Below are 24,840 nucleotides of genomic sequence, written 5' to 3'. Positions count from 1 at the left end.
ACTGTTCCTGTCAACAGCCAATCCAGCGATCTGGGGGATTTGCAATGCCCAGTCTTTTTTATGCAGCACGTCCAGTACAGGATGGACCAGAGTGATCCACTGTGCAGGCGCTGACCATTCAGAATCGCTCTGGTCTGTCCAACCACAGTACAGAGAAGAACAAGAACAGGGATTTTAATCCCCAGGCCACCTGACTGGGTGCATGGGCACTGACAGCTCAGCTTCACCAGAGGAGAGTACAAATGGGTTTGGGGTGTGAAGGATGTATGGTGTTGGTTTGTCTTTCTGTAAAAGTAAATACTTGAAAAGGAGCGTTGGAGTGCAGGGTATTTGTGTTTTCATTTTTATTCAGTGGTGACCAAGGCAATGATAGCTGTATGAAGCACAATTGCCTGTAAAAGCTATTATTCTGACCCCTTTAACTAATAAATTCTGAAAGTGTGTCAATGGTTCATTTGACGTCATTGCTCTATGTATGGCATAACAAATAAATAAAAAATAATGATCATTATAACTATAGTACTTGGAGCATGGTAATGCTGCTGGATTGACATAAAGACGGCCAAATATTTTCCCTGACTAGATATATAAATCATATTAATTACAGAATGCATATCAAAATTCCATAGATTCCACAGTTCAATAAGTTACAGTACAATAGTCAAGATAGCATGGCATTCCATGTCTGTAGTGTATATATCATCTGTCTGGAAAGGCAGAAGGGAAGAATAATAGGTAAAGCACACAGCAAGGCAGCAATATAAAACAGCTGTGGAGAAACTGCATTTCGTAATAGTTGTGTTATAGCAAAATATGACATTACCAGAAAAGTGATCATGCTATTTTCTACTCATACAATGTTAGAGTTCATTTCAGCATCGTTTATGTTCAACTGCTTCAAAAAAACAACATACATAATTATACATTTCTATCCAGATTGTGTTCGTTTTTGCTTTCCTTTGTAAACATACTGCTCTCTTCTGTTAAGCAGAATATGTCAGTCTTCATTGGTCCTTGTATGTATTAAGAATGGCAGATTTCCTTCTGTCGGCAGCATTTTCAAACATCAATGGATGCTTTCCAGGGGACAAAAAATGAGAGCACTGATCCCTTCAGAACATCATCTTTGGTCAGCTGGGACTCAACAAGTGTGAATGGTAGGATCCTTTGCTGTAGGTTGGGAAACTGGATATCCCCTATAATATATTGACCTTTACTGGTCTTCAGAGCAAATGTTCAAATCTTATAGGAATGAATTGAAAAGTTCACATGGAAACCTTCGTCACATTTCCAAATATGCACTTCAAAACACGAAGAAATGCAAAAGTCTGCTTCAAATGTTTGCTAGTGACACACAACTTGAGCGGTGTTGTTTGAATTCCAGCAGTAGAACATTTGTTGAAGCCAAACACTATGGCAGCTTTCTAGATAATGTTGATATGTTGTATCTGCCCTCCCCTCCCCCCAGCAGTTGTTCGGCAGAATAGCCTGAGACACAGTGAATTGCAGTCACTCCGGGATGTGAAAGGTTTACACTTAAAACACAACAATAAACTAGTTGTTAGTCTGAGGCCTGATCCAGTATTGTCTGCAGTGCCTTCAGTTTGTCTTCACAGGAAAGCATCGAGTCTCCCAGAGGCAGCCGGCAGACTTAGCCAAGCTGCTTTGTGCTCCACCAAACAAGCAACATGGTACCACCAGCGATCAGGCCACCCCACAGCCATTTGTACAGGAAGCTAAGAGGCTAAGAAAAGAAAAGAGAAAGATTACAACATGGTCATATTGCTACATAATAAAGTGTACACAGCAACTCATTCTGTGGTTACCATTCCTCCCAACTATCTGAGATGGCAAAGAGGGACACCTTTAGTGCAAGTAGGAAAGGACGACACAACCCTCCCTACCCGTAACCCCAGGGACACAGAGCATAAAGAATGAATGCACAAAAATGAAATGGTTAAACCCACACATAATTACCCTAATACCAACATCCAATCATTTAGGGGTTGTAGAAGCAGTTTAGGTCAGGTGGACACTTTTGGTAGCTACAAAGGCATGTATTTATAAAAATTTCATGGAGCTATTTGTCTAGCAAAACTGCATGTACATTCCTTCTGTGTGAATGGGGCAAAAACAAATATTAGAAGCTTGTCGTAAATTTCAAACTTGTAGGTTAGCAACACTGGAAGGAAGGCTTGGATGTGGATGGGCGGCACAGCCGGGCCTCTTCTACTGTTGACCCGTGCTGTGATTGGAAGCAGCACAAGTTTATCAGCAGATTTCAGGTAAAGATTTATGGCTGAAACCTGCTGATCGACTGTGGCCAATCACAGCACAGAGTTCTATGTTGACAAACACACAGAACTCTGTACACAGACAGCCAGCAATCTGACATCAGGGAAAAAAAGCAGCCAGATCTGTAAGTAAATGCAGCATGCATTACCGTTGTTAGGCACACATTTAGCCCCTTCATTTTCCCTTGATGTTAACCCCTTCCCAACCAGTGTCATTAGTACAGTATTGAAAGAAGGGAGGCCAATTCGCTGCCAATGGGGTATAGGACTTAGGCTTCATTCACATGTCAGCGTAGCGATCGCGGGCAGAATCACCACGATTCTGCCTGCGATCTGGAAATCATTGCAAATCGCGGGACGCGTGTACGTTGCCCGTGATTTGCAATAGCACCCCAAACGCTGTGCGATGTTGCAGCGATTTGCGCCTGCCGAATCGCGGTAACATCACGCAAAAAAAATTGCGGGACGCATGACGCCCAAAAAAGGTACAAGAGCTTCTTTGGGGCGTCATGTGTCCCGCGTTTTTTTTGCGCGATGTTACCGTGATTCAGCAGGCGCAAATCGCGGCAACATCGCACAGCGTTTGGGGTGCTATTGCAAATCACGGGCAACGCACAGGCGCCCCGCGATTTGCAATGATTTCCGGATCGCGGGCAGAATCGCGGTGATTCTGCCTGCGATCAATACGCTGACATGTGAACGTAGCCTTAAGGTGTGTATGTGGAACAAGAATCAAAATATATATAGGAAATCTAAGGAAAGAGCAGCTAATTGTGTAGTGTCACCACTTACTAAATGTAATAAAGAAAATGAAAAAATCAGCGCTATTTACTCAATGAGCAGGAGCCCATTAATATTAATAACCAATTCCTGGTAAGCTAAAATGATGGCATAAATGAATGTGTCCCTGCCAAAAAGTTTGTCCAGAGGAAATCCTGCTATTTAAATAACGCTCATTTGAGTGTTAGTGGAGGTGAGCGGCCATTACACTCATTGTAGGATTGTGGTCAGTGGGATTCACTATATGGTGATACACCCTGCGGATATTGAAGATTCACATTGTGTCTACACTTGAAGCACGTTTTGGAATTATCATTCATCATTTTTTTGCACTGTGCACATGGATACTTTACCGTTATGAAATTTTCCCACGATTAGTGCATTATATTGATTTATTGCTTCTTTGCATGTTGAACAGGACACTTTTATGGTTTGAGTGCAATATATTTCATTATACATTCATTATTTACCTGTTGGGATTGTATATCATTAGAAGTTGATTGTGTATTATTTACTTATTTTTATTTATTTATTTTTATCTATCTGCACTGGCACTTATACACATGGAATTAGGAGATTATCTGCACTGAATTTAGCACACATTCACTTTATGTTATATGTATATGTGTATACATATACATATCACTTATGTATATGTGGTTTTAGTCACGATATCTTTATGAAAAGTGCTCAAACACATTGAAGTCATTCATTTATGCCATCATTTTAGCTTACCAGGAATTGGTTATTAATATTAATGGGCCTCTGCTCATTGAGGAAATAGCGCTGATTTTTTCATTTTCTTTATTAGTACAGTATTATCACTGTATTAGTGTCACTAGTGGTGTCAGTGTCACTAGTGGTGTCAATGTCAGAGTCCCTCCCAGACAGTGTCGTTAGCGCCAGATTTCCTGCCACACTATAAGTCGCTGATCACCACCATTACAAGAATAGCATCTATAGCTGCGTAAATTCCAGAAGATTTACACCATAGTTTGCAGATGTTATAACTCACACAAACCAATTATTATACACCCTTTGGAATTTTTTTAAATCAAAAACATGTAGCAGAATACATTTTGGTATAAATGTTTGAAGAAATTTTTATTTTATCGGATATGTTTTGTAACAGAAAGTAGAACAGATTTTCGGTCTATTTTCATTTATACAATAGAAAATAAAAAAAATGCAGTGGTGATCAATTATTCCCAAAAGAAAACTCGATTTGTATGAAAATGATATAAATTTAATTTGCATACACTGTTGCATGACCGCACACTTTGCCAGTTAAAGAAGCGCCGCGCTGAAAAGCAAAAAATGCCCTGGTCATAAAGGGGGTATGACGTTCCGGAGGTCAAGCGGTTAAACTATTTTCTCTCCAGGTCAAATGCAATTCCTAAAGAGTAAAGTGAATCAAGAAAATACTGCATTATGGCCACTAGATGGAGCTGACAATCATAATATATCCTTTTTTCCTATGATTGTCATCTCCACCTAGTGGCCATAATGTGGTATTTTACTGAATTCCTGTACTCTTAGTGAATGGATTACATTCAACCTGCAGTAAAAATAGCTACATAACTTTTGATTCTGTCCCTATTTTTACAGAATAAATGTGCATGTAGTGCCATGGGATGAATTGCTCTTTACCTCAGACCAGGACATTTGAGGAGTAATGAAGAGGCACAGGGATATGGTTCAAATATAAGGACAGTCCCTCCAAAAAAAGACAGGTGCGAGGTATGGGATACTAATACCCATTCTGTATTATTAACAGTATTTTTTTTTATTTTTATTATCCCCAGTGTATATCACAGATGCAGAAATGGTAATAACATGGCTTTTGCTGTAATACTGACATTTACCACAAACATCTAGGAATTACAATGTGAAACTCCATACATGTGCATTTCAAGTATTTTGCTGTAGTGTTGGAAAACAGTTTTGCAACTCATGTATTTAGTTCTGGAACTGGCATATTTTTGTGTTGAACTGGCAGTAATTTGCTCTGCACAAGAACTGAATGGGAGGGTTGCTCTACTCTAAACCACAGGGTGACAATCCTAATTATTTCACCACAAGCACAGGCTTGAGCCAGCAAAACAGGACGTCAACTTGGTCACTTTCCATAGAAAGTAAAAAAAAAAAAAAAAATCCCACTAAACATGAGTCATTTCCAAGTCAGCACAATGGAAGAATCCAAGTGCAATTATAACATAGCTTTCACTATATAGTACATACATACAACAAAAAGAGGAAAAGGGCTGTTAGAGGAAATGAACAAAACATTTGCCTTTTTCATAATCCTCTAAAAAGCACCTATATGACTGTTAACAGCCAGGCACAAACAATCATTTTTATTGTAGGGAAAATGGTTTTGACTACTGTTCTGATGCTTCATGAGATACTCTCTTTGATAATTGAGTTGATATAAAATAAGATTTGTATTTATGAATGCCAACGTGTAGCAATGGATGCGATTTACTAAAACTGGAGCACTCAGAATCTGGTGCAGCTGTTCATGGTAGCCAATCAGCCTCTAACTTTCGCTTGTTCAGATAAGCTTTGACAATAAAACCTGTAAGGTGATTGGTTGCTATGTAGAGCTGCACCAAATATTTTACCCTCCGGATTTAATAAAATATCCCCACTCATGTCCATGGCAGTGGAATTATTGGGGTGTTTTAGTGAACAATAGTGTGAAAGGTGTGTAACAAAGCACCTTTCAGCCTCCGTTCACACTATGAATTGCCTATGAATCGCACAGGAAGCACACCGCATTCCTTTGCCATTCACATGTGATTCAGTATGGTGTGAATTGAGCCCATTCGTTTGAATGGATTCAAATTGCACCGCATCAGACCAAAGTGGTACATGCACCAATTGTTTAAACGTGCTGCAACCGGATCGCATGTTCGTTTTGTACCACATGATCCAGTGCAGGCAAACACACTGTGTTTGGGGTTTGGGTTTCTCGCACTGTGTTCTAGTGTGAACCAGGGTTTTATCAAAGTTACAGGTCAGGTGCCCTGACATTTGATTGGATTGCATTCTTGTTCCAGGTTAGCAAGTATTGGTCAAGGCAAGTAGTAAGCAAGAATTACAGTCCTGGAGCTTAAAGCTGAACTCAGGGCACAAAAACTTTCATCCAAAGAGAAAAAAAATTCCCTCTGGGTGATCTATGTACATTGCAGGGATTTTAACAAAATTGTTGCAGATTCCTACCTTTTGTTAATCTAAAGAAATAGAGGTTCATTTGTCTGTGTCAATGTGCAAAGTGAATCGGTATGGGAGTGGTTTCATCACTATCAATCAGCTGCTGCACCTGCATGGCTCTAATTAAGAAAGTGGTAGGGTCTGCATTCCTTTAAGTTGTGATTTCCCTTTGGGAAATGCAATTTTTGCTGCAGGGGATGATCACAATCAAATTTGTATCTTAGTGCAGATTTCTGGGAAAATCAGTATGCCAATCACACAAGCCAGAAATAACATTTCTGGGGGGGCGTTATGTACACAGATGGTGTACAGAGTACTCAGTGCGCATGCGCGAGTCCCACTGCACGTCCTCAATGGCCCGGCAATCTTCTGGGACCTGTGACATGTCCCATAGGATTGCAAGGAACGAGGAGGAGAGGAGATGTTCCACTCGAGCGGCAGTGGGAGTGGGTACCTGTCAAAATTAGGTACCCACTCCCCCCCCCCCCAAAAAGATGACAAACGTGGCATGTCAAGGGGGGTCAGGAGGCCTTAAAGCAGAGGTTCCACTTTTGGGTGGAACTCCACTTTAATATCATTCAAATACAATATGACCTGTGTAGCAACTGTATACGCTAAATTGTTTTCCATTTGCTAACTTTTTTTTCACACAAAAGTGGGCAGCCTGTGTGAATGGGGCCTAAGGGTAGATTTAGACATGCGTCTAAATCGCCCTTGCCTCTAAAGCCTAAGGCTACGCTCCAAAGGCTACTGACAGGCGGTGAGGAAGCAATGCAATGCCTCCTCACTGCCTGGTTTACCCCATTTTTGTTGACAAATGCGCCACAATTGCATGCATTGCACACAGTTGCGGGGTGTTTGCGGCGCTTCCCCATGAATTTGAATGTGTAGCATTTGGCAGATGGCATCACTGCAAGTCAGGTCAACTTTGCCATGGAGGCAAGGCATTGCAGCCTCAGCATGTAAACACCCCTGTCTGCTATTACAGCTTGAGGGGTGTGGTTGGTGGGTGGCAGAAACACAGCTCAGTCATGCATTTTTGCTGCCCCCCCAACCGCAAGTCTAAAGAAAGCCTAAGGTCTTGTTGATATCCATGTGGGTGCATGTTTTGAACTCACACTGTCTGCGTTTGGGTCCCTGCACCTACAGCCGCATGGATGTTAGATCTGTTCTTGCAGCTGCTGCTGCGTCCCGATTGACATGAACAGAACTGCCTGCACAGGGATGCACAGAATACCTGTGCATGCCCATGCAGATAAACCCGGCCCTCCATAGGTGTACGCTTTAGCACATCCCACAGAATGAGGCCTTAGTAGGAATTTAGCAGGAAATACATAAGTTATATTGTGTTTATATGTGCAAAAAGGCATTAAAGTGTTATTATTAGAAATAGTTATTTTATAAACATTTGCGCAAAAAATCGTGGGGACTTAAAAATCAGTAGCACCTTCTTTTTATTCTATTGGCCATGTGCTTTCAGAAAATATATGGTTTGTGGGGTCTTTTACAAATTCTTGAAGCTGTAGGGGGAAAATGAAAGCCCCTCAGATTTTTAGAGAAATTTGGATATTTACATTTTTGCGTACGTTCAATTTTCACAATTTTGCAAAAAGAGGCAATCTAAAAAAGGTTAAGCTTTTATATTTAGTAGGGATTTAGCAGGAATTTTGGAAAATTAGCTGTGTTTTAAACTGCGAATAATGGTTTTAGTGTATTTTTGGTGAAAATATGGTTTGATAAATAATATCGTTAAATATTAAAAATCTGTAGCACTTTATTTTTTTCTACTAGTCCTGTGCTTTCAGAAAATATATGGTTTGGGAGGTCTTTTACAAACTCTGAAAGATATAAGTGAAAAATAAAAAAGCAAAGGAATTGCAAGTATGGTCTGGCCGGCTGAGTTTAAAAGTGGAGCGCAGGAACTGGCAGCGAAAAGGTAAAATATATTCCTCAATAATTATTAAATATATACACTAAATTGTCAAAAGTAAAGCAAGGTCCATAAAGACATCGATGAACAAGTTTGGGGTGGAGGAACTTGACTGGCCTGCACAGAGTCCTGACCTCAACCCAATAGAACACCTTTGGGATGAATTAGAGCACAGACTGCAAGCTCGTTTGGATCAGTGCCTGACCCCACAAATGCGCTCCTGGAAGAAAGGTCAAACATTCCCATAAATGCAGTTGTGGGCTGCTTTCCAGTAGAGTTAAAGCGGTTATAGCTGAAAAGGGTGGGCCAACTCAATATTGAACCCTACGGACTAAGACTGGGTGCCATTATAGTTCATGTGCATGTAAAGGCAGGTGTCTCAATACTTTTGACAATATAGTGTAAATCCACTTTGTGTGTAGCAATTGCATTTGAAAACCCAGATATTACCCTGTAAAAGGAGCAGTGACTTTATCACTGTGCTGTACATAGCCTGTACAGGGAGCAGAGCTGTGGGAGGCAGAAGGCTCCAATCACTACAGGCTGCCTACAGAAAGCTACAGAAGGGGGCAGAGACGAGACCAGTCACCCTGCACAAAGGGAGAGAGCAGCAGTGAGCAGTCGTTATTACAGGAAAGAAAAGTTTTACACTGGATTACTGCACAGATCTGGAATAAAACTCCTATACCAATACATAACTCTTGTATTTAAACAATATTGGCTTATCCAGGAGTTCAGCTTTAACCCATTTAGGACCACCTAACACATATGGCAAAAAGATGGACTTTAACACCCACACACCACATATGTGTCGCTGATGTTTCTGTGTTTGGAGCACAATCACTGCATGCTCCCTGCACAGAGACAGATCTGTGAAAAACAAGGATCGGCTCCCGATCATGTGACCGTGGGAGCCATCACAAATCATGCAAAACAACCACGTTAAAATTCACGCTAACGCTAACAATTCACGTTAAAAACGGAGGGCATAAGCTGCAGTGATCAAGTCAAGGCTCCTCCTGTGTACTGCAGTCCTAATGCTATAATTTTCAGAGTCTCCTAAGTTGAAGTATATATAGCGGTGAATACGCTGAGGGCAGGTTTGCCAGGAGGGAGCCCACCCCTCCCTAAAGGCACAAGGACACACAAGACACCCAGTAAAAGCACAATGGCAGCTGAAGGCATCCAGTGTATCCCTGGAGCGAATTCAACCAACTGTACAAAAAAGAGTGGCAACCACCCCATTCTTTATCAGAAACACAAGGCGCCTCTAAGTGCAGCATTGACAATTTATTGTAACATACAAGGGTTAAAAACACAGGTCTGACAAAGGAGCCACGCATGCTCCAAAATGCATTACCGCCCACCACAACCTGACACTGGCCGTGTGCATTCCATTGTGGTCCCAGAAGCCCAGCTGCACCGCTGCCTCTCCACTCCCATACTCACTGGCGTCCTCCTGGATACATGACAGCCCCAGGCCGGCTCTCCTCCACACATCCACATAGGACAGCGCAGAGTTTTAAAGGATTGGATCTGTGATATGCCTTATTACAATGGAAACTCTTGTGTTTTTAATCCTTGTGTGTTACAATAAATTGTCAATGCTGCACTTGGAGGCACCGTGTGTTTCCCTCATATTTCTTTAGAGCTGCTTCTCCTCCTGAGTGCTGCCCTAGTGTTTGCGGACACCACCTACCTGGACCAAGCTACTGTCTTACAGAAGCTCCTTACTCCATTCTAGAACAGCTGCCATTGTACTTTCTGTAAATGTAGGGGTCTCATGAGAGAAATGCATAAGAATGTTTGGGGTCTGGCCCAGCACTGTCTTGACATATTAAAGTCAGGAAAGCTGCAAACCCTGGTTTGGCTGGAAGAACAGTGGGACATACAGGTGCATCTCATAAAATTACAATTTCAAAAAGTTTTTTTTTATTTCAGTAATTCAGGACCAACACCAGCAGATGACACTGACTGTGGAAATTTTTGCATTTAATTTGGAAATCAAGGTCCCAGAGTCTGGAGGAAGAGTGGAGAGGCACAGAATCCAAGTTGCATGAGGTCCAGTGTAAAGTTTCCACAGTCAGGGATGGTTTGGGGAGCTATGTCCTCTGCTGGTGTTGGTCCACTGTGTTCTATCAAGTCCAAAGTCAGCGCAACCCTCTACCAGGAAATTCTAGAGCCCTTCATGCTTCCGGAAATCTGCTGACCAACTTTATGGAGATGCCGATTTCATTTTCCAGCAGGACTTGGCACCTCCCACACTGCCAAAAGTACCAATACCTGGTTTAATGACCATGGGATCACTGTGCTTGTTTGTCCAGAAAACCCACCTGATCTAAACCCAATAGAGAATCTGTGGGGTATTGTCAGGAGGAAGATGAAAGACACCAGACCCAACAATCGGCTATTAAAGAAACCTGGGCTTCCATAAGACCTCAGCAAAGCCACAGGCTAATCGCCTCCATGCCACGCTGCATTGATGCAGTAATTCATGCAAAAGTAACCCCGACCAAGTACTGAGTGCATACTATACTGTACATGGACATACTTTTCATTAAGCCAATATTTCTGTATTGAAAATCCATTTTAAATTATTGGTCTTATGCAATATTCTAATTTTCTCAGATACTGTTTTATGGGTTTTCAGCTAGCCATAAGCCATAATCATCAAAATAAAAATAAAGAAATGCTTGCAATATATAACTCTGTGTGTAATGCATCTATAGAAAATATGAGTTTGGGCAACCAGGCACATATGTTTTGGTTTTGCACCTCCCTAGATAGTTTCTGGGCAACAATAGCGAGACTAATGCCCCATACACACGTGCAGATTATCTGCAGACTTGTCTGCAGACTTACCAAAACCATATAATATGAGGTCAAACCTAAACACTTTCAATTTGTATGCAATCCAGCAGGCCCTTGCACTACATAGAAAAGGTAAGTCTGCAGACAAAAGTCTGCAGATAATCTGCACGTGTGTATGGGGCATTATAGCGGAAGTCACAAGGGTTCTCAATAAATTAGGAGCATAACAAGCATTATTAAGTGTCAACTTAGACATATACCCACCTATATGCCTTAGGGATCCACCAATTACATCACATAAATAATATTAAAGATGTCATAATGTCATTATTTTTGTTCTATAATACAGCTGCCACTTTTAGAGCTTGAAACTTTAAACTTAATACATAATCTGCCACATTACTTAGTTAAAGCGGAGCCATACATTTTATATTGGTTGACATCCTTAAATCTTCCTTCCCTTTTTGTTTCTTACCTTTTGGTGAGCATGTTCATGGCAAATTGAACACAGAGTTTGAGTAACCGTGTAGTGTGTGTAAAAAGATGTCTTCAGAGGTTCGAATAAATATGTATCTACAGTTGCACTATGCTATTATAATCTTTTATGTACAACAGTTTTGTTTGTGAGACAGTTGCTCCCCAATGTTTGCATCTTAATTTGTTTAAAACCAAGTAAAAAGCTAATTGATAAAAATAAAATATATATATGAATTTCACTTTTTGAACTGAATATTGAAATAAATTAACTTTTTGATGATATCTAATTTTATGAGATGCACCTAAATAAATCTGAAGCCTATATTTCTATGGCTAGTTCTGAAGAAAAGGGCAGGGGACTGTCGCTCAAAGGTAAAGTTAGGTATGTACTGGCATGTTATTTAGCATTCCTTTTTTTCAGTGGAGGTTTACTTTAATCCCATGATGATTTGGGGCAAAAGGGAGTCACTCAGTCCAGCTATTCACTCTCATTTCTGCAGCCACTGCAAACACTCCGAGTGTCAAACCGTTTCTAGATTTCAGTTTGTACATAAAAAAAAGTTTGAAATAAAATTAAAAAAGCATTACACAAAGCTAGACTAGCTGCAGGGGTTACCCTCCGAAAAGCAATCCAGAGGTAGATCTGTGACCTGCTAGCTGCACTCCCATTATTATAATTGGGGGAACTGAATAAAGCTGCTGCGCCACTTTTCTGGCGTTAATCCCTCTTGCTAATATATTGTGCCAAATTTATGAAACATTTGCAACACTTTTGGTTCTGACAGCGACTCGTGGACCAAGTATTCCCTCTGATGTCCATGTGAAGTGCCTTGGAGAAAGTTTATACCTGGCGGATCTGATCAATTTTACTGTATGTATGCATCCAATAAGAGGAGGAACATAAAGCAATGAACGAGTTTTGCTGTTCTATATGTTAGACAGCATGTGGGTCTGGTGAGTTTTTACTCCATGTTTTGGTGGAGGCTAGACACTGCGGTGGAGGATTTATAATTGCTGATAACTACTTTTAATATATGAACTTTAATCATTTATATATTGTTTGATGGACATTTTGTGCACTATGTATGGGATTTAATTATTACATGTGCCATAGTAATTTTTAAGCGCTGCAATTTTCTTTACATCTAAAATTTGCCACTTTTACACTGGGTCACATTGAATGCATCAAATGTAAAAGTGGAGCTAATTAAAGTGGGAATGAACTCCCTTTGCTGTTTTGTACCTACAGGTAAGCCTATAATAAGGCTTACCCGTAGGTACTGTAAATATCTCCTAAATGTGAACCACGTGGGAGTGACATTACCGGGGCTTGGCTATTCCCATGAACTCAGAAGGAAGACCGGTTAAATATGGATTCCCTGTCAGCGGTGACAGCATGCCGCTAATTTTGATGACAGCATGCGGCTGGAGGGATCTGTCTTTTAGGTAAGTCTGTAATGCATACCAGCACATTATGACTTTACCCAGTTTCATTTTCTTTTCTAAATGTGGTTTACTAAGGTCAACTCTCTTTAGGCATACAGAGAGAAAAACTGGCTTTGGTGAAAAGTCTCTTGTGCAAAATAAAAGTGGCGCAGCATAAGGCAAATTCAAGTACAAGTTCCGGACAGGTATATGATTTTGGTGCATTCTTCACCACTTTTAGAATGTGCGAGCAACACTTTTGCAAAATCTGCTGCGCCAGTTTTTATGAATTCCAGGGAATATGTTTAACTTGCTGTACATACAGCTCTAATACAAGCTAAAGCTCTTGTGAACAAAGGTCTTAAAAATCATATTTTATTCACAAACTTAAAATGCTTCTTTAAATGTAACCAAAGATGTTCACTTGAAAGTCTTTAAACGGCATTCCTGCTTATAGAGAGCACAGCACATTAGTGACTAATTCAAATAAAATGCAGTAAATAAAAATAATCAGAATCAGAGACTGCATCTTCTTAATTCTTGTGTGATTATCCAATTTGTCTTTCTTACATGTAATTGAAAAAATACTTTTTTGTTGTCGCTGTTCCATGATCTCATCTTTCCTTTTATAGTTATTTTAAGATCACAAGGGTAGCAGATAGTAAAAAACACATGAACACAAGTACACATCTCAATAAATGGCTGCTAAAATATGTCCAAATATTTATCGAAATCATAGTTCGGGGTTTATGAAAGTTTTTTTTTTTTTTTTTAAACAAAAAAAAGAAGACGACTTTACTTTACATTTATTGCACAAATCGTTTAGGGTATATCTGTGTCAACACAACACAAGGGAAATAGACACGTAGGGATTCATTTACTAAAATTGGAGAGTGCAAAACCTGGTGCAGCCGTGCATGGTAATCCACTCAGATTCTAACTTCAGCTTGTTTGATTAAGCTTTAAAAAAAAACAAAAAAAAAACCTGGAAGCGGATTGGTTTCTATGCAAGCTTGCACTCTCCAGTTTTAGTACATAAACCCCATAGGGGCATATAAGTGACATTCACTGCTGGTAAATCACATAACAGGAAGATACACAGGCACTAGATGAACTAAGTTGAACTACATGGACTTGTGTGTTTTTTCAGCCAGACTATGTAACCAGGAAGATACACATGCAGAATGTTTTGTCAATGCCACATTTGCTGCTTTATAAATGCTCCCTATCGGGTTCATGCACACAGGGCTTCACCATGTATTTTTTATGCCTAGACACACCTGGGGAGCCTAAAGCTGGTCATAGAGGGTTTGAATCTGAACCGGCTTAGATTCAAACCATGTATGGGCAGGCTGAATGTACCCAAGTTGATCGATCCACTTGGACACAACCAGCCTTTCAGAATTAGGGGATGGCTTGTTTCCTGCAGCCCATAATTATAGGAAAGAAATTAGCTTTGTCTATGTCCAGCCTAACATGTCACATAAAACCTGTCATACAAGTAAATGGCTGTACATTGCCATGCTCTTGTAAACTCTGATGCTTCTTTGAGTAGGTGTTTATCTGCACGTTTGTCCAATGTAATTTCCAAATGTACAACATTTCTGTCTGTAAAATGCGTTGGCCATGCCTGCATGGGTACAAGACGATGCATAGAAGCATTTGGCTTTACAAGAGAACAGCAACTTTTACCATTTACCAGCCATTTACTTACATAGCAGGCGGCACACAGCAAAGGTAGCTCAGCGGGAACAGGAAAACACCTTGAAATTGTGCTGGGCATATAAAACGCTTGTTAAAGCCAAGTGTGCATGTAGTCATAGATACCTTGGTAGGCTCCAGCACTCAATCCACAGAAGAAAAGTTACTCCAAAATAATGCCTGGTTCACACTGAGTTTTTTTTTCATTCAACCCAGTGAGCTATTGTGCACCCCGTCCCCCAGCCAGAACACCCCACACCGGTTAGTGCTCTCAGTCACTGGGGTGCCGATCAGGCAGACCTTTTTTGGTCATGCCCCCTTGACTGTCAGACTAGTTCCCGCACACACAGGCCGAATGGTGGTTGGTTTCTTTTGAACTCTATTAACTTTATTGGAGTTACTCTTTAAAAAGGGCTTTAAGTTTGTGGTTCTCAGATACAGATAAGTTCTGCTTTCAGTTTAGTAATCAAACTGTAAGCAGAAGCCCTCCACTACCCTAAAACAGGACATACACATATGGATTTCCTTTGTTCAGCCTGTGGGCTCCATCTACACTAACTGTAGTGTAGCCCTGGCTGTGAGAATACCCAAACAGTACCTGCATCTGATTGGATGCAGATGCTGTTTTGGCCAACAATTTTCGACCCGGGTCGCTCGACAGAAGAAATATACTTTTGCCGAGCCAGGTGTTGCAGACCGAGCCATCCATGGAGCGAATTTTAGCCGATTCATGCTGATTCAATGCATGTATGGCCAGCTTTAGTGTATGGGGCACAAAGGATGTGACATTGAAGAAGCTGCTGCTTGCAGTAGTCTTCCAATATGCTGGAAAACTCCAGTCCTCAAAGGTAAGCAACTTCAGACAGATTTGGATGTCTCTAACTAAAAGAAGACAAGAGTGAAAAAAAAAAGAAAGATCTGCTTCAATAAGCAGAATTATCTATTTCAAATTTCTGACGTTTTTCTGGCATTCAAAGACTGGGGCTGTGCATCCCTAAATAATTTAGTTGTTTCCACACCAACCCTTTCACAGTGAACACAACGAATGGTACAAAATCCTGAGGTAGAAAAAAATGTCTACGTGATACCTGGTTCTTTGAAATTTGATTCAATTCATTCAATTCATAACTGTTAAATGTAATCACCTACAAAACACAAAGATCAATGTATGTCTGTAGCACAAATCTCATTTATTAGATCTATACAAATAGAAAGATCAGCAGTCAGGGAGCAGGTTAGACCAAAGGCACTAAGGCCATCAAAGGGAAAATAAGTTTTCCTTAGAAGTAACACAGAAAAGGGTTTAAAAGTAGTTGATTCATGCCGTGAGCAGTGTACCCGATAACATAGCAGAGAGCTCTTACAGAGGTAGCTGTTGAAGATTTCCTGAGCCGAGCTTTCTCTTTAAGTAAACAGCTCTCTTCTTTCATTCTTAACCTCTGAAATCATCAGAGATTCTTGTCGGATGCACATGGCTGGTTTAATCTTAATCTCTTTAAATATTTCCAGCATCTCAAACTGTGCTATAGAAGCTTCACATTTTTTATTTTTGTGATCATTTTTATTTTTTTTATTTTTAACAAAAAGATCCTATGCTTCCTGACAAAAATAGAAGCCTTTGCATTTCCAAAACAAATATCCAACTTGGAGAATTTACTTCAGTCAGAACTGGAATGAAGACGTAGACATGCATACATCGAGCACAGACCACGACAGAACAGAGAGTTTTTCATCAATATATTGCTGTACTACACCGCTGAACCCCAATGCCTTTTGTCTGTTTGGTGATCCTGGAACGCATCTGCTGGGGATGCTGGCACACCCACTCAAAGGTTTAAAGTCCAATTCCACTCAAATGTTCTAATTTGTTCAGGACAGGGTAGGGAAGTGTTAAGCACCCCATAGATGATGCCATATTCATTCCTGCAACCATGGGTGAAAGGAAAGAAAATCACTCAATTCCCCCATTAACACAGTCAGTGCTGATGGGGAATCCCTCCTGCTAGGGTTTTCTTTCTGCCGGCGGGGAGCATGGGAAGCCTTCCCTGATGGGAGAACAGGATGATAACCACTGGGGGCTAGCCGCTGGCAGGAATCGCATGCAAAAGCAACAGGCTGGTTGTACTGAAGTTTTTTAATGGACCAACTCTGGTACAACCAGCCTGCCCATAGATTAATCGACTCTTGGCCGGTCCCTGCTGAACTGGCTGAGATTTAATCTATCTATCTATGACAGGCTTTACAGCCTCTTTTTATTTTTTGTTGGTATTGTCATCTATGTCCGTGTTTGGAAAGAATACCCCACATTTCTCAGTTAGCCTAGGAAATGATGGAGAATCTCTCCAACAGACAGAAAAACCGAAAAAAAAACACAGTAGAGTGTTTTAGAAGAATGGGGAAATGGTAGAACTTCAAACAAGGTTTTTCTGCTTTCCTTTAATGACTATGCCCCCCCACAGTTGGTTTTGCACAGAACAGCCCAGATCCTCCTCTTCTCGGCTCCCTCTTCATTGCTCCTGACCCCTCCCTCCTGTCCAGTGCCCCCACAGCAAGCCGCTTGCTATGGGGGCACTGGAGCCAAGCTGCAGCTACATGTGTCTATTCAGACACGGAGCTGTCGCTCGGGCCTGCCCCTTTCTCTCCTGATTGGCTTACTGAGTTTGATTGACAGCAGAGGGAGCCAACGGCGCTGATGTTGTTTCTCAGCCAATAAGGAGGGTGAGTCCCGGACAGCTGAGAGGCTTGTGGACATCGCTGGATAGAGATGGGGCTAAGGTCAGTATTAGGGGGTGCTGGGGAGGCTGCTACACACAGAAGGCTTTTTATCTTAAAGCGGAGTTCCGGGCAGAGAAACGTTTTTTTGTTGAACATACCCCCGGGACAGTCAGGGCTAGCACATTCCACAATGGCTAGCCTCTGATCTGTCCCGGTTCGCACTTACCTTTTAGAAGAAATACTTACTTAGAAATTTTCTTCCACAGCGTTTCCATCTCGGTTGTGGGCAGCTGAAGCTGGCGCGGTCCTCTTCTCTGTCTTCTTCCGCGTCTTCGTGTCCCAGAATGCACTGCACCGGCCCCTCTCGTCACTTCCGGCGCGGCGCCGCATTCCTAAACAGCTTTTTGGCATGCCCAGAAGCTGTTTAGCAGGGGAATGCGGCGTTGCCCGGAAATGACGAGTGGGGCCGGTGCGGCGCATTGATTCCTGACGTTTAGCTCCCAGGAATCATCGCGAGGCAGGAAGTGACGGGGTGAGCCTCGGCGCTGGAGGAGGAAGCTGTCATAGGTGAGTATTTACGATCGTCAATAAAAAGGTGAGTAAACAAAAAAAAAAAAAAATAACTATCCAATTCCTTTTCAGGTGCGGCATACCTAGCGGAGGGGCACAAAAAAAAAAAAATCTTTTTTGTGCCCGGAACTCCGCTTTAATGTATAGAATGCATTAAGATTAAAAAAAAAAACTTGCATTTACAACTCCTTTAAGCCTGATACACATTTTGCAGTTTTTTCTTTGTTTAACCCAGCGGGTTGAATAAAAAAATTGTTGGTTCTGGTCGGAGCCACTGTACTAACCATGCGAAGTTAGTGCAGCGATTCCCCCTGCTGAGCTGTTGTGTTCTGAAAGGGGGGCGCCCACCGCTAGAACACTCCCATCAGCGCTCTTCGCCATTGGCTGAGAGTGCGGATCAGGAGTTGGTTGGCTGCTGGTTTTCCAGCATGCTCGTTCGTCAGAAACCAGCCAAACGCCCGGCTTGTCGGACCGGGTGGCATACACTTGGGCTGAATGTCGGTTGTTTTTTTTTTTTAACCGCCCAATGTTTTCCGACATTTGGCCCGTGTATACAGGGCTGAAGGGTGTCAAATGGACAGGAACTGAAGGTATAACTCCCCAACGCAGTTCCCTATCCAAAACAAGAAATGTTCAGCTAGGGTTTCATTTTACATTTTAACTAAGTTATACCTTTAAAGTGGAACTCCAGGCAGTCCACTAAGCATGCCATACATACATCCAAGTCACCTAGTACAAAATATCTGGAAAGTAAATCAGTTCACTTATATATATTTCAATCTAGCAGTTATACTGGGGATCTAATTTTCTGCATATCCCTCTATTGTGAGAACATCACTATAGTGAGAAACAACCTTTCTTGGTGACCTTGAAGTTATAATTAGGTAGGGTTTCTGGTGTTTCTCAATATACCTGGCTCTAGATGAAGCTCATGTGAATCACATTAAAATAAATCTGCACTAAGCCCCAGTTCACACTAGGGCGACCTGTGAGGCGACCTGGTCGCCTCACAGGTCGCCGCAGGTCGCCTCCCATAGGAAAGCTGCGGACCCGTTCTAATAGGAGCGACACAAGTCGCTCCGACCTAGAAAAAGGGTCCGGAGCTTCTTTGGGGCGACCAGGAGGCGACCGCCATAGACTTCAATGTTATGAAGTCCGTGGCGGCCGCTCCGAGGTCGCGGCACGCTGCTCGGACCGCGATCTCAGAGGTCGCCCCTGCAAGTAGCGTCGCTCATATGTGAACCGGCGCTTATTCTAAAAGCTAAGTTTACCTTTACAAATAAAATCATAACAGCAAATATTTTTGTAGAAACAAAAATGTGTATGATTTTTTTCTTGCAGAAGACTTGAAAGCATTGCACCCGCGTTAAGTAGGAAAAAAAAAATAAACCTACTGCCAGCGTGTCTAGGAGCAGTGGCCCTTTGGCAGAAAAAAAAAAAAAAAAACACGTGATGAGCCTAAACGCATGTAAATGTGTAAAAAAGCATGTTAGCGCTAGGTGCTCTTTACTGCTTGAGCATGAATTTATTTAAATGTCCAGAATTAATACCGCTGTCAGGAGGAAAGGCGTCTATAAGAGATGGCCAAAGCATCCAATGTGCAGGAGGCCTAAGAATAGAACACAGACATATTGTGCCGCTTTATACAGGAAATTCACATCTTCTTCTGCCTCCAGAGTAGCTATCAATCTCCCTTCCTTGGACATTTTGTAATACATGTATTAGACAAATTGGTTGAAAACCAAATAATATTAAAAAGTGGTGCCGAGCTCTGAAATGCTAATGTGCTAGTATCCCTTTAAATCTGTTTGCATAGCAATTTTCAGAATCAGCATATCATATCAAACCATGCATCAGTCCATAAAGTGTCCTTTGGTATGAATTTGCTTGCATATGCTCAATCTTTCATAAAAACAGGATTGCGTTCACCTATCCAAACCACTGCTTCCTCAACCACTTGCCGACTAGCTGCCGTAGTTTTACTGCGGCAGGACAGCTTTGTTACACTAAACAACGTACCTGTCAGTCGCTTCGTGTATCAGATAGTGGGGGCGTGCACATGCACCGATTGGCTAGAGGGGAAGCCAATCAGCGGGTCCGGCGGACGCGATGTCTGCCGGGCACCCACGATCGCTCTCTATGGAGACAGAACAGCGGTCTGCTGATGTAAACAAGGCAGACCACTGTTCTGTCAGTGATGAACACAGGGATCCTGTATTCCTCTCCTATTTAGGAACACAGGTCTCTGTGTTCATCCGAGTACAACCCCCTCACAGTTAGAAAGTACCCCCTAGGGACACACTTAACCCTTTGATCGCAAAGTCATTAAGGGGGTAAAGCCTTCTGGTCCTTAAGTGGTTAATCAGTGTTCATCACTATGTGCTCCAATCATCCACATACATTAGTGATAACCCCCTCATCTGATGTGCCCTCACCTGGGGTATAAGACCAACCAATGGTCTATATGCGCTTTTGTCCCTCTCTGGGGATCTGTTTTAGACAATTTTGAGTTTAGAATCCTTCTTCTCTTACATTTCTCTCTATACGCCCAAATCATAAAGAGAGAAAGCTGGACATAGAGCTTTTTCTTTTGAAACAACTGGTTTATTAAACACCTTGCTAAAAAAAAAACTGTAAAAAACATTCAGTCCTCACAGTGCAGGCATAAGACATAAAAGTTTAACCACGGTATGCTCACAATGCGCGTATGGCCCCTCCCCTACGCATTACGCCACAGGGTCACATGGCTTCCTCGGGGAGATCCCCAGAGAGGGATAAAAGCCCATATAGACCATTGGTTGGTCTTATCCCCAGGTGAGGGCACATCGGATGAGGGGATTATCACTAATGTATGTGGATGATTGGAGCACACAGTGGTGAACACTAATTAAGGAAGCAGTGGTTTGGATATATGAACACAAGCCTATTTTTTATGAAAGATTGAGCATATTCAAGCAAATTCATACCAAAGGACACTTTATGGACTGATGCATTGTTTGTTTTTATTATATATGGTTTGATAGGATATGCAGATTCTAGAAATTGCTATGCAAACAGATTTAAAGGGATACTAGCACATTAGCCTTTGGGAGCGCGGAACCTCTTTTTAATACAATTTTGCACATTGATACACGTTTAGAGAGTGTGTATAGGTGTGAGCGTTGCGCTTTGTAAGTTTTACGCTTTGTAGTCTTCTAGCACTCAATCGCACAACACAGCAGCGCGCAAGCACATACATTTTTAAAGGAAAACCAAATAACCCACCAGTATGTTTTTGAATTGTAAGGCCAAATATCATCCAGAGTAAAAACACTCACGCAAGGGGGAAAACCCAAGCTCTATGAAATAAGAGCCCTATTGGGACTCCGCATTGAATGGTCAAGGTACAAATTACTAATACCTGCTCCTGTTTCTCCTGATGATGCCTATTGAAGCATAGGGAGGGGCTTCGCTCATAACGTCATCACGCTCGCCGAGTACATGCCGGTGTGCCATTTTGTCATTGTGTGTTCCTTTTATCCACCAAATTGTGAGTACCCGTCAGTATATCTTTTACAAAATATGTGTTTTACGGAATTACACTATTTATGGCCTTTATGCTTTACATAATACTCTGCATGTGGTCATCTGGCTGAGCCAATTAATACTGGAGGCACCTAGCAATTGAATGAATTGTGTTTATGCTGATGGTCTGCCTGGAATTATCCGAATGTTAATATGCCTTGTTGATCTCTGTGATTGGGGATCAAAATAATCTGGTAAGAGGCTCATTCATGTGGTGAAGGGCACGTATAGGTTTCAAGAATCGTGCATTCTGCTGGTGGAAGTCTGCAATAACTTATTTACTTCTGTTTAAATTGACAAATTTTTTATATTGCTTTATTTTCACAACACTTCGGAATCACTGGACTTATGTTTTTAGTGATGTTTGTGTCTGTATGCGCACTTAGTTTTTGTGTACAAATTACTATTACTCACATAATTCAATATTAACCGCTTGCCGACCGCCGCAAGTAGATTTACTGCGGCGATCAGCCCCGGCCAGGCAGAGTGACGTTAATTAACGTCACTAGCCTGGGAGGGTCTGGGGAGCGAGCGCGCGCCCGCGGAGGCGCGCTCCCGCTCCTGCACGGTCACAGACCCCCCCGCGCGTGTGACTGGCGGACCCGATGTCCGCCGGTCACTCGGCGATCGTCGGGGGAGAGGGAGAAAGTCAGGCGGCTTGTGTAAACAAGCCACCTGTCATTCTCCTCGGTGTAAAAACACTGATCAGACGGATCTACTATGTAGAACCGTTGATCAGTGTCCTTACACCTCAAGCCACAGCCAATCACAGTAGAAAGCATGCCCCTAGGGACACACACAGCCCCTCCCTCCCAAATAAAGTTAACCCCTTCACTACCAGTGTATTTTTACAGTAACAGTGCATATGTATAGCACTGATTACTGTAGAAATGTCACTGGTAACCCCAAAAGTGTCAAAAATGTCAGTCAAGGGTCCGATCTGTCTGCTGCAATGTCGCAGTACCGCAAAAAAAAATCGCAGTTCGCCGCCATTGTGCGTTAAAAAAAAAAAACAACAAAAATGACAAAAATCTTTCCCTTTGTTAGTAAACGCGATAACTTTTGCGCAAACCAATAAAAATACGCTTTTTGCGATTTTTTTTACCAAACATAGGTAGGATAAAACAAATTGGCCGAAAATGTTAAAAAATTTTGATTTTTACAATTTTTTTTTGGGGAATTTCATATAAAAAAATGTGAAAAATATTGTTATTTTTGCAAAATTTACGCTCTTTTTTTGTTTATAGCGCAAAAAGTAAAAAGCGCACAGGTGATCAAATACCACCAAAAGAAAGCTCTGTTTGTGGGAAAAAAAGGACGTCAAATTCGTTTAGGTACAGCGTTGCACGACCGCGCAATTGTCCATTAAAGTCACGCAGTGCCGAATCGCAAAATACCCCCTGGTCGTTTAGCAGCCAAATCCTACGGGGCTTAAGTGGTTAAAAAGCTAGTATTGGCCTCTCTAACAGAAAATAAATACAAAAATATAGTAATTTCATCTCTGATATTTTGACATTCTTGAGAAATGAAGAGGGTAGAATGGAACAGAGGATCTATTTTAAGATTTTGATTAGTCTCCAGTTTCCTGTATTCCCAAAAAGGCAATTGCACACATAGCACAACACATTAAAATTGTTGTAGAAAATACAAAGTGAGCAAAGGAAATGAAGGGCTCTGTTTATACGTGTTTTCACCCAAGACTCAATCAGCTTTCACCCATGATTCACACATTTCTAACTTGTATGAATCCTGAGTCAAAGTTGTAGGAATCGAGTGTGAAAACATTTATAAACAGACCCCAAAGTGTTTTACTGACTGAATTTTAAAACAACATCCCAGCTCTACAAATCCACAGGTAGGCTTTGCTACCATGAGATGAGGAATGGAGACAATACTGGCTGAGCAGGAATTCAAGGAGTGTTTACATAGCTGCTTTTTATTGAGTTTACTTACATACCCTTAGATTTTGGTGTTTGTTTTGTTTGGAGCCTCGAGATGCAGGAAAGAAGGCGTTTGCCATGGTTCCCCATGGAATATTTAAAGCAGATAATGTTCTAGAAGGTAATTGAATACAAAACTTCCAACAGTTTTATAAACTGCTAGAGCCGGAACACTTTCATTTTACATTATTCATCAGATGCCTATCAAACTCATTAAATACCATTGTCAGTATGGTTTCCTAAACGCAGCAAGTTATTTCTTTTACGTTAAACAGACCTGATTTGGAGGCTATTCTCTGGAGATCTGCCCCAGCATTGTAAAGATCTGCTATTCACAGACAATGGAAGCAAGCAGTGGCCAAGTATGCATGTTTGGCTGGCAATGTAATAATACTGCCAAGGCATCATTTAATAATCATTTATCTTCCGTTTCTAGAGGAATACAACTAGTCTACCTTAGGTTCAAGTATAATATAGTTTATGACTAGATTTTATCATCACCGCAACATCGAATAAAAAACAGTCAGGTTTCAATGGTAGCGAGCCCATATAGAATGCCAGTATAGAATGTATAGTTCCCCACAGCACGGATTAACCCAGAATGCTTCTTCTCCAGGGCCCCTAATGGTGGGAATGGACTTGCAGCGAGCTGGAACCAGGTCGCAGCCCCAGGGTACCCCCAGCTGTGGAGATCGCTCACATGTGCAGAGTAAAAATGTCAGGAGACAGAAAGAAGAAAACAAGCCAAGGTCAGGGCAGGTGGCAAGCAAGCACAAATGGTAGCCAAAGCCGGGCTCAGTACACGGGAAGTCAGACACCTGAATAAATGCAATACAAGGCAAACAGGCGTTCAGAGAACTAGGAAGTTGCTCAGACAACCTGTTTCTGCTGCTTTAATGCCTGACTCGCTGTAACTAGGTTTTTATTCTCTGATATACTGTTAGCCTCACAATTGCGAAGCATTTCTACTTCTTTGATGGTTATATGGTCATTTGGGAGTAGGTCCTGCTGAACAAATTTGGTATATTGTACGTCTTCATTCTGTATTATAAGCCACACACCTACACAAGCGGTATTTGTCCTGTTGTTATAATTTTTATGCTTTATTTTGCCATCAAGTGCCTTAAGACCTTTAACTTCAGCAGCCTGGATGCACCCCAGCGTGGGTCGAGCCGCCTGAGTTTTTGTATAATTTATCGGAAACTTTAATAAAAAGATTTATATTTAAAAAAAAAAGTTTCTGTCTATCTTTGATAATTAGTGTGTTTTTATTTATTTATTGTCCTGCATAAGTTCAGCCCCATTTGTGGTTTATCTTTGCATACCCTTTAATTGGTATTGACCAAACTACATCTGAAAACATTTCTATACATGCAATCAGCAGTAGAATATTGTATCATGTTAGCCATCAATTGAT

The 24,840-nt window shown here is 41.5% G+C and overlaps 1 protein-coding gene across 1 annotated transcript in view; it reads right to left on the bottom strand.

Annotated features, from left to right (window-relative positions):
- Window positions 1-338: 338 nt before the first annotated feature.
- Window positions 339-24,840, bottom strand: part of LOC309560776 (uncharacterized protein) — a 338,659-nt gene continuing 314,157 nt past the window's right edge. The window contains exon 8 of the mRNA XM_082264432.1: window positions 339-1,744. Coding sequence (XP_082120558.1) covers window positions 1,652-1,744 — 93 coding nt within the window. The 3' untranslated portion in view covers window positions 339-1,651. The remainder of the gene's footprint in view (window positions 1,745-24,840) is intronic.

The sequence above is a fragment of the Pelophylax lessonae genome (assembly GCF_965119305.1).
Source record: "Pelophylax lessonae genome assembly, chromosome: 7".
Lineage (NCBI taxonomy): Eukaryota > Metazoa > Chordata > Amphibia > Anura > Ranidae > Pelophylax > Pelophylax lessonae.
This window is presented reverse-complemented; position numbering and strand designations above follow the sequence as displayed.